This window comes from Lepidochelys kempii, chromosome 1 (genome assembly GCF_965140265.1).
Source record: "Lepidochelys kempii isolate rLepKem1 chromosome 1, rLepKem1.hap2, whole genome shotgun sequence".
In the NCBI taxonomy this organism is placed as follows: Eukaryota; Metazoa; Chordata; order Testudines; family Cheloniidae; genus Lepidochelys; species Lepidochelys kempii.
In genome coordinates, this window is record NC_133256.1 from 261,565,354 (window position 1) to 261,582,065 (window position 16,712).

Genomic DNA, 16,712 nt, shown 5'->3' on the forward strand with positions numbered 1-16,712 from the left:
TGTTCTCCGACTGGTTTTTGAATGTTATAATTCTTGACGTCTGATTTGTGTCCATTTATTCTTTTACATAGAGACTGGCCAATGTACATGGCAGAGGGGCATTGCTGGCACATGATGGCATATGTCACATTGGTAGACGTGCAGGTGAACAAGCCTCTGATATTGTGGCTGAGGTGATTAGGCCCGATGATGGTGTCCCCTGAATAGGTATGTGGACGCAGTTGGTAATTGGCTTTGTTGCAAGGATAGGTTCCTGGGTTAGTGTTTTTGTTGTGTGGAAATATTGGACGCCCCATCAACTCAGGCATTGGCACCCTGACAGCAGGATTGTCTGGCTATGTAGATTCCCTCCTCAGGCCCTATGCTACCAGCACTCCTAGCTATCTTTGAGACACCACTGACTTCCTGAGGAAACTACAATCCAGCAGTGATCTTCCTGAAAACACCATCCTAGCCACTATGGATGTAGAAGCCCTCTACACCAACATTCCACACAAAGATGGACTACAAACCATCAGGAACAGTAGCCCCGATAATGTCACGGCAAACCTGGTGGCTGAACTTTGTGACTTTGTCCTCACCCATAACTGTTTCACATTTGGGGACAATGTATACCTTGAAGTCAACGGCACTGCTATGGGTACCCGCATGGCCCCACAGTATGCCAACATTTTTATGGCTGACTTAGAACAACGCTTCCTCAGCTCTCGTCCCCTAATGCGCCTACTCTGCTTGTGCTACATTGATGACATCTTCATCATCTGGACCCATGGAAAAGAAGCCCTTGTGGAATTCCACCATGATTTCAACAATTTCCATCCCACCATCAACCTCAGCCTGGACCAGTCCACACAAGAGATCCACTTCCTGGACACTACAGTGCTAATAAGCGATGGTCACATAAACACCACCCTATACTGGAAACCTGCTGACCGCTATACTGCTGAAATGAATCTGGGGGTCATAGTGGATCATAAGCTAAATATGAGTCAACAGTGTAACGCTGTTGCCAAAAAAGCAAACATCATTCAAGGATGTATTAGCAGGAGTGTTGTAAGCAAGACATGAGAAGTAATTCTTCCACTCTACTCCTCGCTCATAAGGCCTCAGCTGGAGTATTGCATCCAGTTCTAGGTGCTACATTGCAGGACAAATGTGGACAAACTGGAGAAAGTCCAGAGGAGAGCAACAAAAATGATTAAAGGGCTAGAAAACTTGATCTATGTGGAAAGATTGAAAAAATTGGGTTTGTTTAGTCTGGAGAAGAGAAGACTGAGGGGAGACATGATATAGTTTTCAAGTACATAAAAGGTTGTTACAAGGAAGAGGGAGAAAAATTGTTCTTGTTAACCTCTGAGGATAGGACAAGAAGCAATGGAGTTAAATTGCAGCACGGGAGGTTTAGGTTGGACGTTAGGAAAAACTTCCTGTCAGGATAGTTAAGCACTGGAATAAATTGCTGAGGAGGTTGTGGCATCTCCATCATTGAAGATTTAGACAAACACCTGTCAGGGATGGTCTAGATAATACTTAGTCCTGACTTGAATGTAGGGTGTAGACTAGAAGACCTCTCAAGGTCTCTTTCAGTCCTACGATTTTATGATTGTTGTCTACCAGCCTGCAGTGCCTTAAAATTTATTGCTGGGGAAGATTCCCCCACCCTGTTACATGATTTGCAATGGATCTAGAGGCTATCAGGGTTTCCTGCTGGTTAAGCATCAGTGAATAGAATAATTAGCTGCATTTAACATCTGTCACAAAGCCACCACATTGATTTTTCTGTAGCTTTAACCAAGGCTCACAGCAGCCATTCCAATCTGTTTCCAAGTTAATTAAACTGGAAAGGAAAATAAAAATGCCTCTTACAAATGGAATGTTTTATGTAACTGCCTTTAATGACAGCATTTATGACCCATTATGTGGTCTGTTTTTGCAACATGGTGACCCTACCCTTATTCCTGTCACGGTTTGAGGACCTTATTCCCATCACTATCATGGTGGGCTCCTTAAAATGGAATCTTTCCTTTTTTTCATATAAAACAAGTGGCCTACAGCCTATCAAATCATGCCAGACATTACATTGGTGGAAGTGGAAGTGATACAGGTGGAAGTTCTTGTTTGAAGACTTGGCCATGCTGGAGGAACACCTTTGTCTCTGCTGCAGTGAGATGATAAAAGGTAACTGAAGTTCCTGAGCTCCAGCAGAGAGGCCTAGTGATTTCCCCAGAGTTAGGCGCCTACTCCTTAGAAGCTGGGGAGAATTCAGAATCTCTTCTGGAGTAAGAAAAACCAAACCAAACCACTTACAAATATAAGGGTTATCCAGCCACCTTCATTTCAGGATCTAACATCAAAGGTCAGTACATAGGCCATTGGGCCAGTCTGCTTTAACATGGTTCATCTTCATCTGACCATGAAATGCTGATTTGGCAGTCAGTCAATCACACATCCACCCACCGCTGCAGTGAAATAAATTTGCCATCTCAATTGCCAGCCTCATCATAATGAGGCAACAAAGCCAAGCAAGAAGTTAGACTGAAAATCCAAATATAAGCTTTAATCAAGGTACAGACATCATAGTGTTCAATGAAATATCTTGTCACAAGGTACAAAAATACTTTGTAAGTTAAGTAATTTTTCCTTCACAAATAATGTACAGATATTATGTACTGTAAGCCCTACAATTAATTTCTATATCATATCCATTGTGCATTTTCTTAGAATTTCATCTCCTTTAGGATTAAGTGGTCTATTCTGAAAAGGATTCTCCCCAGTTCCCTTTCCAGACCACCTTGAAACACAGCAGAGTATTTGCTGGGCAAAACTGTCAAGCAAACACATGATACATTGCTGTCTAAGGTAGTGACTGGCGAAGGGTCTGATCCTGTAAAAATACATGAATAACTTTATTGATGCGAGAGGTAAACTGGTGGGACAACGCACATGAGCAAATTTACTAACATGCACAAATATTTGCAGGATCAGGTTCTATAGCAAGAAAGAGCTCAGCCAATGAGAACCTCATGCTTTGAAAAGCAATCCCCCATATCTTGTAACTATCTTCCTTGAAAATAAATAAGCAATTCTGGGGCCCTGCATTCGTGGTTGATTAGCTTCATGTTCAGAATTAATCTGACTTTGGCCAAGGGACAGCAAATCCTTTTGGACAAAAAGGAAAGAGATAAAGAGGTTATAAATTGATCAGCAGGATCCATCTCAAAATGGATGTTGCTCAGGATGTGGTGTGTTCCACCCTGAAGTAGGCCAGGAATATTAAAAACATGTTAACTGTTAATGGTAAGTTAATCACTAAGATAACACAATCCTTCTTCCATTTGCCATCACCACTCTTGTGCTGAAGCAGATTTGCTGAGTTACTTTAAAGATGATTCTTCTTTGGAGGCCAGAAGAACTATTTTAAAATATAAACCTCTCAAATTGCCACAGTACATCTTATGCAGTACTGTGGGAGCTGGTGCAAAGGAGTCTGGAGTGCCTGTGAGGGGCAGTTTGAGTTGCTGAACATTGGAATCAAAGTATGAAAAAGGTTGAGAACCCTTGAACTAGACACTGGGATTGATGTAGAACAGAAAAAATGCCACTCGGATCTGGGTGGGAAGAGCATGGAATTCAAATCCCTTCTGTCCAAAAGAAATCCTTCATATCAAAGTCATGGAAATTTTGTGCAGTCCAACTGCAGTACTCTTTTTGCTCCATTTGAGAGTTTGGCAGTCTCTTTAATGTTTGATGATAGGCCAGCTACAAACGAAGACTACAAGGAAGGGGGGGGAGGGAGGGAGGGTGAATGAAGGGGAGGGGCTAGGTTCCATGCCCTCCAGCTATGCACAAAAAGATGGCATCTGACCTGGTTTTCTTGGTGGTACTGTCTTAGACAGCCACTCTGTTTTCTTTGGCCCACTTCTTCATGATGCGGATGATATACTCTACCTGAGGGTTACCAGTGCTCCTTAGGAGATGTAACACTTCCCGCAGTGTCTCTCTGAGAAGACAGAAGACAAAGGTTTAAAGCAGGGTGACGATCACTTGGCTAGAAACAGCTGAAATTTTGGTGCATCTTTACATTTGAAGGATTGCAAAGCACAGACTCTAGGTATGCAATCTACTTCACCTACAACTGAGGAGGAAGGTGACAGCTAATAAACACCACAGTAAACCTACACAATTGTATGAGTCAAGAAATAAAGACAGGTTTCAGAGGAACAGCCGTGTTAGTCTGTATTCGCAAAAAGAAAAGGAGTACTTGTGGCACCTTAGAGACTAACCAATTTATTTGAGCATGAGCTTTCGTGAGCTACAGCTCACTTCATAATACTGTATCTAGTTGCAACTAGAAGGGAAATTCCAAATCAGCAAAAAATTATTATTCATATTGTAGCTTGCCAGGATATAAAAATTAACATTCCTACTCTTGCAAAAAATGCCACAAGACATTTAACGGCAAATTGTTAGAGCTTCAGTTTTTCAGGCCATCTGACAGACAACTTCAACAGCACAGCAACCCCTATTTCAACACTGGCGCACCACTCAGCACTAATTAGTCAATGCGTTTTGACCACATGAAGCATTATGTATTTTTGATTACTAAGAAAGAAGAGTGCTTCCTTCAGAACATCACTCCCTGAAATACCCTATGTTTTCCTTGGAGGGTTCCCATTCAACTACTAACCAGATCAAATCTTGTTTAGCTAGAGATATCTGATGAATTAATTCATAGATTGAGGTGGTTTGCATTTAGGGGGAACAAGACCTGACATAATAAGTATATCAGTTTGTTTCTCAGATGTCTGCCATCTCCATGCAGAATTCAGATTTTGTGGAAGGATTAACTCAATTCCAGTTCAGAGATTGAGATGGACTAGTGTATCTGCACTACCTTAGTAAGGGGCACTGTTAGAAAATGGAAGGCATACAAGGGAGACAGTAACAGATGTGAGGGCTATGGGTGCTCCTGTTTTCTTGAAAGGTATGCATTTAAGAAAGCAACTGCAACTCCTCTTCTGTGTGGCCCCAAATGGGGGGAAAAATAAGAATTCTAGAGATTATATGAATCTTAACCGAAACGTAGAGGAACTCTGCCAGAGGGAAAATTGGACGGTGCATTAGTTAATGCCACTGCTTGCAGAGCTTGGTCACCCAGCAGCACAGTAGACTTTTTACTGCAGAACAGGAACAGAAGGCATCCCCTCTATCCTCCCCCATTCCCCTATCCAGTGAGGTAGACCAAAAGCAAAACAATCTATCAAATCAATGGGAAGGACCATTTCCTATTTTCTCTTGGAGGTTTAATCAAACCAATATCCAAGCTAAGCTTGGACTGAACAAAATTTGCAGAAATAGAGATTGGGCCTTCACTAAAAACATTCATTTATCATTCAGAAATATGTTCTTCGTCCTTTCTGGAGTTGTGAGTAACCATCCACCTATTTTAATTCTGCCATCCTTGAAATTCCAAGACCAAGGAGGAGTGGATAGACTTCCATCCACAAGCCATCAGTACCTCTCCCATATCAGTGAAATGAGGTCCTCCCTCCCTGCCTTTAGGGAATAAGCATGCTGCGTCTGTAGTTTAGCTACTACAAGAACAATGACCAGCAACCTATTTGGGATCCCTGCATTGCAGAGCACTAGCTGATGGACTATCCTCCATAACATATCCTGTCCCTGCTGGGCTGGAGGATAGAGACCAAAAATGGTTATTGAGTGTGCAACTAGTGGGGCAGCACAGGTCTCTTTCAAAAGACAAAAAAAAAAAAATGGAGGGTTAGGGGACGTCTGTTCCTGATGTCATGCATCTCTTCACAAAAGCAGCTGTCACTGTGGTTCTAGCTACAGCTAGCTGGGAACAGAAGACTAACGAGAGAAGTTCATACACAGCAACGGTACGTACTTGGGTTCTCGGCCAGCTAAGATCATTTGGAAGATGCCCACACAGGCACCCCTCTTGCCTTCCCAGTATTCAGGATTAGGGTCCAGTCTCTCCAGAACATCAAAGGCTTTGGCTGAATAGTAAAACTGGCCCATCTGTGTAGGAAGAAAAAAAAAAAACATTACACATTTCAGGTCACAAGACTGCCCATACAGAATGAGATCCAAAGTTACGGGCTGGTTCTGATGCTGTTTGTCTGGTGTGAACAAGTCATAGGAATAGTATGCATTTTCCTGTTCTTCCCAGGTAGTCTGTAACTAGAACAGGTACATTCCAATTCCACATAGGCTATGTACAGACTAGGAAAATAGATGATGTTTTATCTAGCGTGATTTTAAACAGGACTTTGAATCTAGTATAGACAGGCCAAGTTGTGGCCTTTATTAACTGGTCATGATCAACTCTAGACTCCCCACTAGGTAAACCACATTCAACTAACATGAGTTAATAGAGCTAGTCAAAAATGGCATCCCTTTATTTTTGTATGTAATGTTGTAGCCATGTTGATTCCAGGATATTAGAGAGATAAGGGGGATGAAGTAATATATTTTATTGGACCAACTTCTGTTGGTGAGAGAGAAACTTTAAGGCTTACACAGTGTCGTCGACCTGAAGAAGAGTTCTGTGTAAATTCAAAAGTTTGTCTCTCTCACCAACAGAAGTTGGTCCAATGAAAGACATTACCTCACCCACCTTGTCTCTAATCCCCTTATTTTTGTCAATTTCAATTTTTTTTTCCAATTAGCCCTAGTCTTTATGCATGACCTTCCCTGTATACCCTAGGTGCAAACTCCTGTTTAAAAGCATGTTAGTTAAAATAAGTTTATCCAAGTTTTAAAACATGATGGATTTTCCTAGTCTAGATATGGTCATAAAGACAGATCTGAAGGCTGCTGGGATATTAATTCAGAACTAATTTTTACCCCTCTCTATAAAAGTAGAAGAAAAATCAAATGCAGTAGAGTTGCAATTCTGAGCTTTCCTGAACCTACGGGAATATCATGTGTACACCCAACTAGTCCACCTTAGTTATCTACTTGCAGGATAGGTCATGGGGCACCTGGATAAGTACAGATGGGGAACACTCATTTCTTCTCTTGGGCCTTTTCTTAGGTGGGGTTTAAAAGGTGTAATGTGCTAACATGTTTTAAAAGTCTACGGTACATAAGGCAGTGTATATTTTAATATATGCTAGTTGGTCAAGTTAAAGCCTAGGGCAGTTTAGCACACATTCAAGTATATGCTCCCTTGTCTACACTAGACTTCTAAAACATATTAGTTAGCCTGTGTTAGCAAACACATGCTAACAACCTACCTTTAAATCCTGGTCTAGACACGGCCTTGATTTTAGTGGGGAGGACCCGTGGGAAATTAATCAGGAAACATAGCCTCAATTCCCTCAAAGGGTATCTAATCACAGAAGCATTTAGCTTCATATTTGTTCTCATAAGAGTGAAAAAAGTTTAAACACATGTGCACACAGTCCTGGGAGAAAGACAATTTCCAGCAATGCATTGCTACATTATCACAGGACAATTATCAATGTGCTTTTGAAATCTTTCATGGCCTGTTTCTCAATCTAAAGGAGTGGGCAAGAATCCCAGTGCTAGAGGCTGAAGACATTGATCTCATCTCTTAGTTTATTGTACCTACTTTTGAAGGTGGAAAAATAAACACCAGAGCATCTGTGCTAAGACTGACAAGGTAGGTAAGGTAAAACCTTTTACTGAACCAACTTCTGTTGATGGAAGGGACAAGCTTTTGAACTTCACAGAGCTCTTCTTTGTCTGTGGAAAGTAAGTGAACCATATGAACTCAATACAAGTTGGGACAGACTGTTAAGCATTAAGGGGTTTACACATGCTGTAGGAGACCTCTTAGAAGGAAGTGGACAATTAAGGGTTAGCAGGCAGTAGGGTGCATAGGAAATCATAATGAGCCATAAAACCACTGTCTCAGTTTAGCCCATGATTTGTAGTGTCTAGCAGAGTTATTTAATTTAAATTCCCAAGCTCCTCTTTTGAAGCTGTTGTGAAGGTTTCCTTTGAGGATGAGGATTGTGACATCAGATATGGAGTGATCATTGCGTGAAAAGTGTTTGCCAGGGGTGATGATGTTTTTGTCTTATATCATTTTCCTGTGAGAGCTCACGTAAAAGTGCAGTGATTGTCTGGTTTCACCCACATAGTTGTTAGTGCGGCATATGATGCCCTAGATGAGGTACACATGTGCTAGGCATCTGTAGGACCCATGGATCTTGAAAGGTTTGTTGTGTGGGGGTACTGATCAATGTAGCAAGGGAGGTATGTCTGCAGGTTTTGCATCTGTTGTTCTGGCAGAACCTGGTGCCACTTTAAATTGGTGGGGTCCTGGTCTTTGGGAAGCTTCCTTCTGATGATGAGCTTAGTGAGGCTGGGGGGTTATTTGAAAGCCAGAATAGGGGGTTCAGGAAAGATTTCTTTCAGAATGTGGTCCCCATCATGTATGGGTTATAATTGTTTTATGACACCCCGTATGTGGGTTTTCCCACCCTCTGTTGAAGCAGGTTCTCCTGGGATATCTAAATGGCCCATTCCACACTGTGATCTATTTCTCTGGTGGAGTGTCCTTGTTTAGTGAATGCAGTTTTGAGTGTGATTAAATGCCTGGCTGTTGATAACAAATTTCTTCGTGTGTCTGGGGTGGTTGCAAGAGCTGAGGAGGTAAGTGTAGTGATCTGTGGATTTCTTGCGTACAGTCATTTGTAGGATCTCATTGCTGAAGCTGACTGTGGTATCCAGGAAGTTGATACTGGTGTGACTGTTTTCTAGGGAGTATGATGGATGGGCAGTTGTAGTTGAAGTTGTGGTGGAAATCTGAAGGAACTGAGGTCATCTGTCCAGAGGAAGAAAACATCACTGATGTACCTCATGTATGTCATTGGTTTTGTGGTGCATTTTTCCAAAAATTTTCCTCGAGGTGGCCCATGAAGAGGTTGGCATACTGGGGGGGCCATCTCAATACTCATGGCTGTTCCAAATATTTGGAGAAAGTGTTTGTTAAATGTGAAGTTGCTATGTGTGAGGATGAATTTGATGAGTTTGGTGATGCGTTCAGGTGGATTTTTGAGTGTTATATATTATCTTGTAAGTATTTGAGACAGGCAGCAATGCTGCCATGGTGAGAAATGTTGGTGTATAGGGAACGTGACATCCATGGTGGCAAGGATGGTGTTCTCAGGGAGGATGTTGATGATGGAGTTTCTGGAGGAAGTCAGTAACATCTTGGAGGAAGGTGGGCCTTTGTGCGGTGAGTGGTTTGAGGATGGTTTCTGAGAGACCTAATATTCCTTCAGTAAAAGTCTTGTGGTCAGATATGATGGATCTGCTTGAGTTCCTTTGTTTGTGTATCTTGGGAAGCTTGTAGCAGGTCTCTGCAGTGGGTTTGTGGGGGATGAGGTTGTAAGATTCACAGTCTGGGCTGGAAGGGCAGAATCTGCTGTCCCAGAAAGAACTCCAATGTATAGCCTCTTGTTGTGTCTATATTAGATTTTTCTCTTAAAATTTCCCATTGCTCCCACCATTGAAACCCTACTAGAGATAAAAATTGTGATTAGCCCTACTGTAGCCCAGTCACCAGTCTAACTAGAAGACATGCTGGTTTAAACGTTGACAGATCTCTATCAGCCTCTATACATTATGGAGCTTCACTAAAAGTAGCAATGGTGAGGAATTTTAAGAAGAGGAGCCTGCTGTAGACAAGGCATCTGAGTGTAGGCAAGGCCACAGAATTAACAAACTAGATACCAGGCCTCAAAGTGAAGACTCACCTTGTAGCAGTCATTTGCAATGAGTTGCAAGAGACTGAAGGACTCCCCTGAGGTTTCCATCTTCAAGTAGAGCTCCCAGGCCAGTCGAGGCTTCTTATTCATGATATCTACAATGAGAATAGAAAGTTGGAGAAGGTGAAGAAATGCCATAGTGACAACAGGACTAAAATGTTCGTAATCTTATCACCCCCTTCATCAAAGTGCCTGCTCCCTACTGAAAGACATGGGGTTTGAATGAAAGCTAACCATCCCCTCAGCCACATCAATGATGGTGGTAAAGTGCTACAGTTTGTAAACATAAGAAAGAAGAGTTATGAAATCTACACCACGTCAGATTTATATTTCACAGATACAGCACTTACTATGCTGGAACTCAATGGTCTATCTAGTGGCATCCTGCCTGGTGACACATTAGATCAGTCCATTGCTCTAGCTAGTCTGGTATTCTGCCCCTGACTACAGACAATACCAAATGCTTAACAGGATGAGGGAAAGGGGGATGGAAATAAAACCCAAGAGAAATCCCATAACACGTAGCTAGTTATACAATGCTATACATGAAAGAAACAATTCCTGATCCCCATTTTATGCTTTAAAGCTGAAGTTTATATTGCTCTCATTATCTTAGTTTGCACACACTAACTACAAAAGTAAAGAAGTCCTAGCCACCTAAGTCAGCAGAGTTTTAGACCCAAAAGGTTATCTACAGCTCAACACATGAACCTCTTTAGTTTCAGATACTACCAATAGCTCTAAGTTCCATTTCATTGCTCCAAAGAAAGATAAAAATATCCACAAGATCCTTGCCATTGTGCACCCTATGAGGTGCACATATTCCATAGATCCATAGATTCCATATTCCATAGATCTTGTGGTCATTTTAACAGTGCATATGTGAGCAAGAACTGCCACCAGCCATTAACCTGAAACATCTCTGGTATAACACAACTAGTCACAAGTGCCAGAATAGACTTTTTCATGAATCCCCGTAACAGAGTTTCATCCAATACTTTTAGAGACAGAAAATTCCACAAACAGACCCTCTGAAGGTAAGAAAGTATTTAACCTAAAGTTTGGCTTGTTAATTCCAGGCATATCCCAATGTTTTCTTATTATGAAGAGAAAAAAATCCCCTTGGATCAGGTGTCTATGTCCTCTCAGAGTTCCACCAGACATTCATTCTGTGCACTGGTCATTAATATGGGGAAAAATTCTTGTGCTCTTCAAGGTGAGGGAATGCTTGGCATTATGTATACAGAAGTCAAGTGGAATAACAATCATTTCTGACATTTATCAGAGATACCAATATAAATCCCTCACACTGCACTAGAAACGTACTCTGCACAACCAACCTCTCTCTATCTGATTCTAAGAAAAACTATAATCTAGGGATAACTACATTAAAAATTACAATAACTTCTCATATGTCCGGGCACAAACTGTCCACCGACTGGAGTCAGGAAGAAATCCACCCTTCCTTCGCAACCTACATGGTATAGTATTGTACAAGTAGGTGCATTATGGGGAAGTTACATCCTGTTCTGAAATATCCTGAAATGGCCACCATTGGAGATAGTACATAAGAACAGGTAATTATTGGACTCTCCTGGTATGGCAGAAACTGAGACACCAGACTAGATTTTTCTTTCTTCAGCTTCGGTAGTAGCACACTCAGCAGAGAGGACACAGGTCTTAGTCGCACATATGATGACCAGATGTCTAAGCACTGAAAACCTCACAAACCATGATTCCTTATGGGGAAAAAATGTCGTTATAATTTAGTAACAACTAGCAATTTGTGCATTGTGACAAAGCTCTGTCCTTGCCTCCGTGGGTCCCACATTTCCTAGCAGATTTCGCTAGCCTCAGAGGCTCACTGTGACCCTCCACATAACCCTTCTCTCTCTAGAGACAAGGGTCATAGTCTACTGAGCCATTTTCATCAGAAGCCAGCGAGGGAGGTGAGGAGAAGTTATCCTTCCTTGTACAGTCTCTGTTGCCTCCCAGTCTCAGTGATTAATCGGGGGCAAAGGGCGGGGGGAGAGGAGCCCGGGCCCACCCTCTACTCCGGGCTCCAGCCCAGGGACCCTAATAGTATCAGCTATGGTAGCTGACCTTTTAGAAACATGACATGTACAATTCCCTGGGCTACTTCCCCCACAGCAGCCCTCACTTCCTCAAGCTCAACTTCACCCTTACCTCAGGGCCTCCTTCCTTGTGCCTGATATGGTGTGTACTACTCAGTCTCTCCAACAGTGCAACTTCCTCCCACAGCTCCTGACATGCACACCCACCTGACTAACTGGGAGGCTTTTAACTAGTTTCAGCCAGCCCCTGATTGGCTTCAGGTGTCCCAATCAACCTAGCGTTCTCCCTGCCTTCTGGAAAGTTCTTAATTGGCCCCCGGTGTCTTAATTGACCTGGAGCAGCTGCCATTTCACTTATCCTGGTACCAGGGATTTGTTTAGCCTGGAGCTAATATATCTATCTCCCACTACTTTTCTATAGCCATCTGGCCTTGCCCCGTCACAGCATATAGAGAAACAGTGTGCCATGCTGGGAAGCGAAACAGTAATGGCTTTTCATCTCCTCTTTGAGATAAGGTCTAAATAATTGGTACAATAGCTTGAGACCACACATATTACATACAGTCCTGAATTAGTTGCATTTCCAGCATCTCTAGCCTCCTGCAAATATTTGAGGACAGAAATATCCAAGGGGTGATCTGAAGGCCAAAAATATAACTTGGTTAAAAAAATAATTAGATAAATTCATGGAGGACAGGTCCATCAGTGGCTATTGGCCAAGATGGCTAAGCCTCTGACTGCCAGATTCTGGGACTGGAGGACAGGGATGGATTACTCGATAATTGCCCCATTCTGTTCATCCCCACAGAAGCATCTGGCATTGGCAGAAGACAGGATATTGGGCTAGATGGATCACTGATCTGAGCCAGTGTGGCCATTCTTATGTTCCTACAATATCTGCTCATACTCAGAAATTAATATGCCAGAATATTTTATATTTCTATAGCATCTTTCATCCAGCAGGATCCCAAAGTAATATATATACTTTACACATGAAGGGATAATTTCATCCACCACTGAAAGCAGCTGCCCATGTAATAAGTTGTGGTAACTGTTTAGAAGCACACCTCAACATTTTAAGAGATATGGAAGAATACAGCAACTCTAATGAAACTTCAGTGGAAACTTAGCATGAAGAAAATGATTTCTAATGCTACAATTACCTAATGTACCCAAGAATAATTAACTTTTCTTATGAAAGTTCCATGGGATCTTTTAATGACCACAAGGATCTTATAGCATCCCTAGCACTGTAGTAGGGAATTGCTTTAGTACAGAATTAAATGGAAGCGCATCACCTACTGAATCAGCACCACCATTTAATTCTGCATCTTGGGTTCTCCCATCAGGTAAAACTTTATTCATGGGTGTGACACATGGCCAGAAAGGGTTAAGCATCCTGCAGGATAAATGACCCTAATTCAATCTTTAGGGACATACTGGTAGATAATGTTTGTGGTTTTGTGTGTTTACATATATACTTTAGAGGTTAACAATGTAACCAAATAGTTCTTGTCTTTGCTGTATTCTATTAATTGAGATCAAAAGGAGATCTTAACATTTAAATGAACTGTAAATATAGTGATATCACTGTTTTGATCTCTCTTTGAAATGTATAGCAAATCACCTGCGAATAGTGGAAAACAGGTAATTGCCTTATGTTAATCCCTGTAGCTAATTACCAATGATTCTTAGGAAATAAGTCTACTTCAAAGTCTCGATGATTGCCTATAGTTCGCCTAAGAACTCCGAGCTGTCAAGAGAAGACATAGAACTGCATAAAAAACCCTTGGGTCCTGATCCTTTTTATCTCAGATCTGCTTGATGCTTTACACAGGGGAAGCTTCAATTTTAAGACTGAGATCTCCAGTCCCACCTGGATCACCCTGAATATGAATGTTGGACTATAACCTATGGACTAATTCTGAAAGAACTCTTTGCAACTACAAAGCTTACCATCTCTACTATAAAACTGATCTCAGAACTGTACTCAAGACTGTATGTATTCTGATCTTTTAACTAATACTCTCTCTCTTTTCTTTTTAAATAAATTTTAATTTAGTTAATCAGAATTGGCTGTAAGTGTGTATTTTGGTAAGATCTGAGATATTCCTTAACCTGGGAGGTAATGTGTCCGATCCTTTGGGATTGGTAGAACTTTCTTCTATGATGAATAAGATTTTCAGTAATTCTCATATCTGACTTGGGTGTCTGGCTGGAAGCCCAAGGCTGGGTTGCTTTAAGGGAACTGTGTTTTGGCTTCTTGGTAACCAGTAAGGTATTTTAGAAGCTGTTTTGTGTTGGCTTGGTATTGGAATATCCACCAGCTTTGGGGACTGTCTGCCCCATTCTTTACAGTTTGCCCTAATTGAGTAACTTCAGTGTGGCTCCCCTGGGACCCTGGTCACAATGGGTAAATGTCAAAACATAAAATTCACAATAAACCAAATATTCTAGAGTTATGGATTCATGAAGTAAGAAACTGTGAGGTCCCCAAGCAGAATCAGGGATGTTTGGTCAATGTTTGTGGTGTAGAAGTCTACAGTTACCTGTCTAGGAAAGGCATAGCATAGATGGTGACCCTATCTCCAACACAGTATAATGAAGCTACTGTTGCTGCTCTGAAAGTCATTGGGGTGGGAAAAGGGCAGTCTAATGAACACTCTTACTGTTGTGCTGAGGCTACAAGGAAAGAGTTGCCTCAGGAAAAGTCTCCATATTTGAGCTGCACAGGCCTGTAGCAAAGGCCACCTCTGTGGTACTCTGCTCTGAAACAGTGGTACTGCCCATGTGCTCTCAAATTGACAAAATGCCACCTAAAGTAAGTGACATTGGCGAGCAATAATCATAGTAACAGCCACCATGTTCTTTATTTATCTAGATATTCTATGGTCTTCTTCACCAAAGTAGTTGAGCATTGCATAATCACTAATGGCTTTCATCTTCACAGCATCCCTTTGAGTTAGGGAACTACTGTCCCCATTTTATAGATGGGGAACTGAGGCACAAGTGTAAGTGACTTATGCAAGATCACAGAGTAAGTCTGTAGAATTGAACCCAGGGCCCTGACTGCTAGCTTGGTACCCTATCCACTAGACTATCTTTCCCTTCCACTCACCTCTTCCTATTCCTCTAAGGTTTTATATTGTACATCATTTGTATATTAGCACCTTTTCATGAGAGAGATTTTGTAAAAACTGGAGCGAACCAATATTAATGTAATAGCAATTAATGTAATCTATTATAATTGGCAGTCTCTGCTCAGACAATGTCCTGGACTTGGAAGAATGAGGTCCTGCAGGTCAGGAAGGAGGTGCATTGGCAGAGCTTTGTTGGGCCAGAACTGAAATAGGAGTGGTTATGCAGCCAAAGATATACTGCTTGCACAATACTTGCTCGCACTACAGCTGGCTAGAGCCAGTGCTATTTGCACTTCACTTTCATAAGTACTAAATCCACACACAACAATAAAAACTATTATGGAAGGTGGATTGGCAACACTAATGCAAAACAGGAGGATCCACATCCTGCAATCTTGCAAGTAAAGTGACTCACAGCAACGAGCCAGCCAGCTAAGGTAAACATAATCATTCTTTATCTTCTCACTCTGGATCAAGAGAAACACCTGCAGGAAAGAAGGAAAAGAAAATTATGTGCATCTGCTCTCCCATATACATAGTAGACATGTCCTTGTTGCAATATGTAGCCAAGTCCCAGGCCAGAGAATACTCAACAACAGCTTGATGAGAAGAATTAGGGTGTGAAATTGTAATCCACAGGGGCATCTCTGTATATCTGGTAAAGTGGGGAATTCAAACAATACAACATTTATCATGGGATTAGCTGGAGCTCTAAAATGCCAAACTATGGCGTGGCCTCACTTGAACAGCTGCCAGCGGGTGTTGGTACATAGCAAGCCAGCCATAAAGGAAGACAGGGGCTGAGAGAAGAGACTAGTTTGCATAGGCAGCAATTGAGAATGCATTAATTTAGAATGCAGTGCAAAGAATGAAATCAGTGTCTTTCTGAAATACCAGAAGTCTCACTGTAATGATGATCCCTTCCCACCCCTCTGCCTCATATTGTATGTAACAGAGCATTCCTGGACTAGCAATAACAGTCCTTAACCATTAGTTTTATCAAGGCTGTCAAAATACTAGATTTTTACAACATATAGTGGAGTTACAGTCATTCCACATCTAAGGAGGGCTGGGGGTGATCTTGTTGAGTTCCTGAGGTCTACGCTAGAACGTTAGGTTGACCTAAGTTGACTTGTTTTGCATCTATCCACACCACACCTGACGCAGGTACCCACGAACACCATTGCAATAACAACCCCCCAACAACCCAAAGCTAAAGTCTATGTTCCTCCATCAACATAGTGCTAGAATAGACAGTGCATTACCTGCGTCAACTCTAGCAGTCTTTCAGGAAAAAGCTGTCACCATATTGCTCCTGGGACTCAAATTTAAAACTCAAAATAAAACCATTTCGGTTTTTTTTGGTCTTCAAAAATCACACAATTTGCTTAAAATAAAATCACATGGGTTTTGGGGGGTTTTTTGGTCTGTCCTCTGGTTTTTTTTAACCCTTGTGGGAAATCTCTCTTCCTTCTTCCCAGCAGCCAATTGCTTTTGTGCATTTCAGAGATAATTCAACATCAGATGCACACACAAAAAAAAGCTATGTGTGGGGAGAAATGAACCTCCTTAAGCACTACTGGATGATATTGAATAGGATGGGGAGCATTTCCTCTTTCTTTCCTCGTCCCAGGGGAAGAAAGTTTGTTTCTCACGCACCTCCAAGGGGGACACCTAAAGCTCTCATCTATCTGGTCTCTGTTGCTCAGTGATCCATACTCCACCTGAAC

The 16,712-nt window shown here is 41.7% G+C and overlaps 1 protein-coding gene across 5 annotated transcripts in view; it reads right to left on the reverse strand.

The window, feature by feature from the left end:
• Positions 1-2,548: 2,548 nt before the first annotated feature.
• Positions 2,549-16,712, reverse strand: part of IFT56 (intraflagellar transport 56) — an 80,420-nt gene continuing 66,256 nt past the window's right edge. For all 5 annotated transcript variants that reach the window (XM_073327300.1, XM_073327299.1, XM_073327302.1 and 2 more), the window contains 4 exons: positions 15,398-15,467; positions 9,756-9,862; positions 5,909-6,042; positions 2,549-4,000 (listed from right to left, as the gene is read on the reverse strand). In XM_073327300.1, coding sequence (XP_073183401.1) covers positions 3,889-4,000; positions 5,909-6,042; positions 9,756-9,862; positions 15,398-15,467 — 423 coding nt within the window. In that variant the 3' untranslated portion in view covers positions 2,549-3,888. The remainder of the gene's footprint in view (positions 4,001-5,908; positions 6,043-9,755; positions 9,863-15,397; positions 15,468-16,712) is intronic.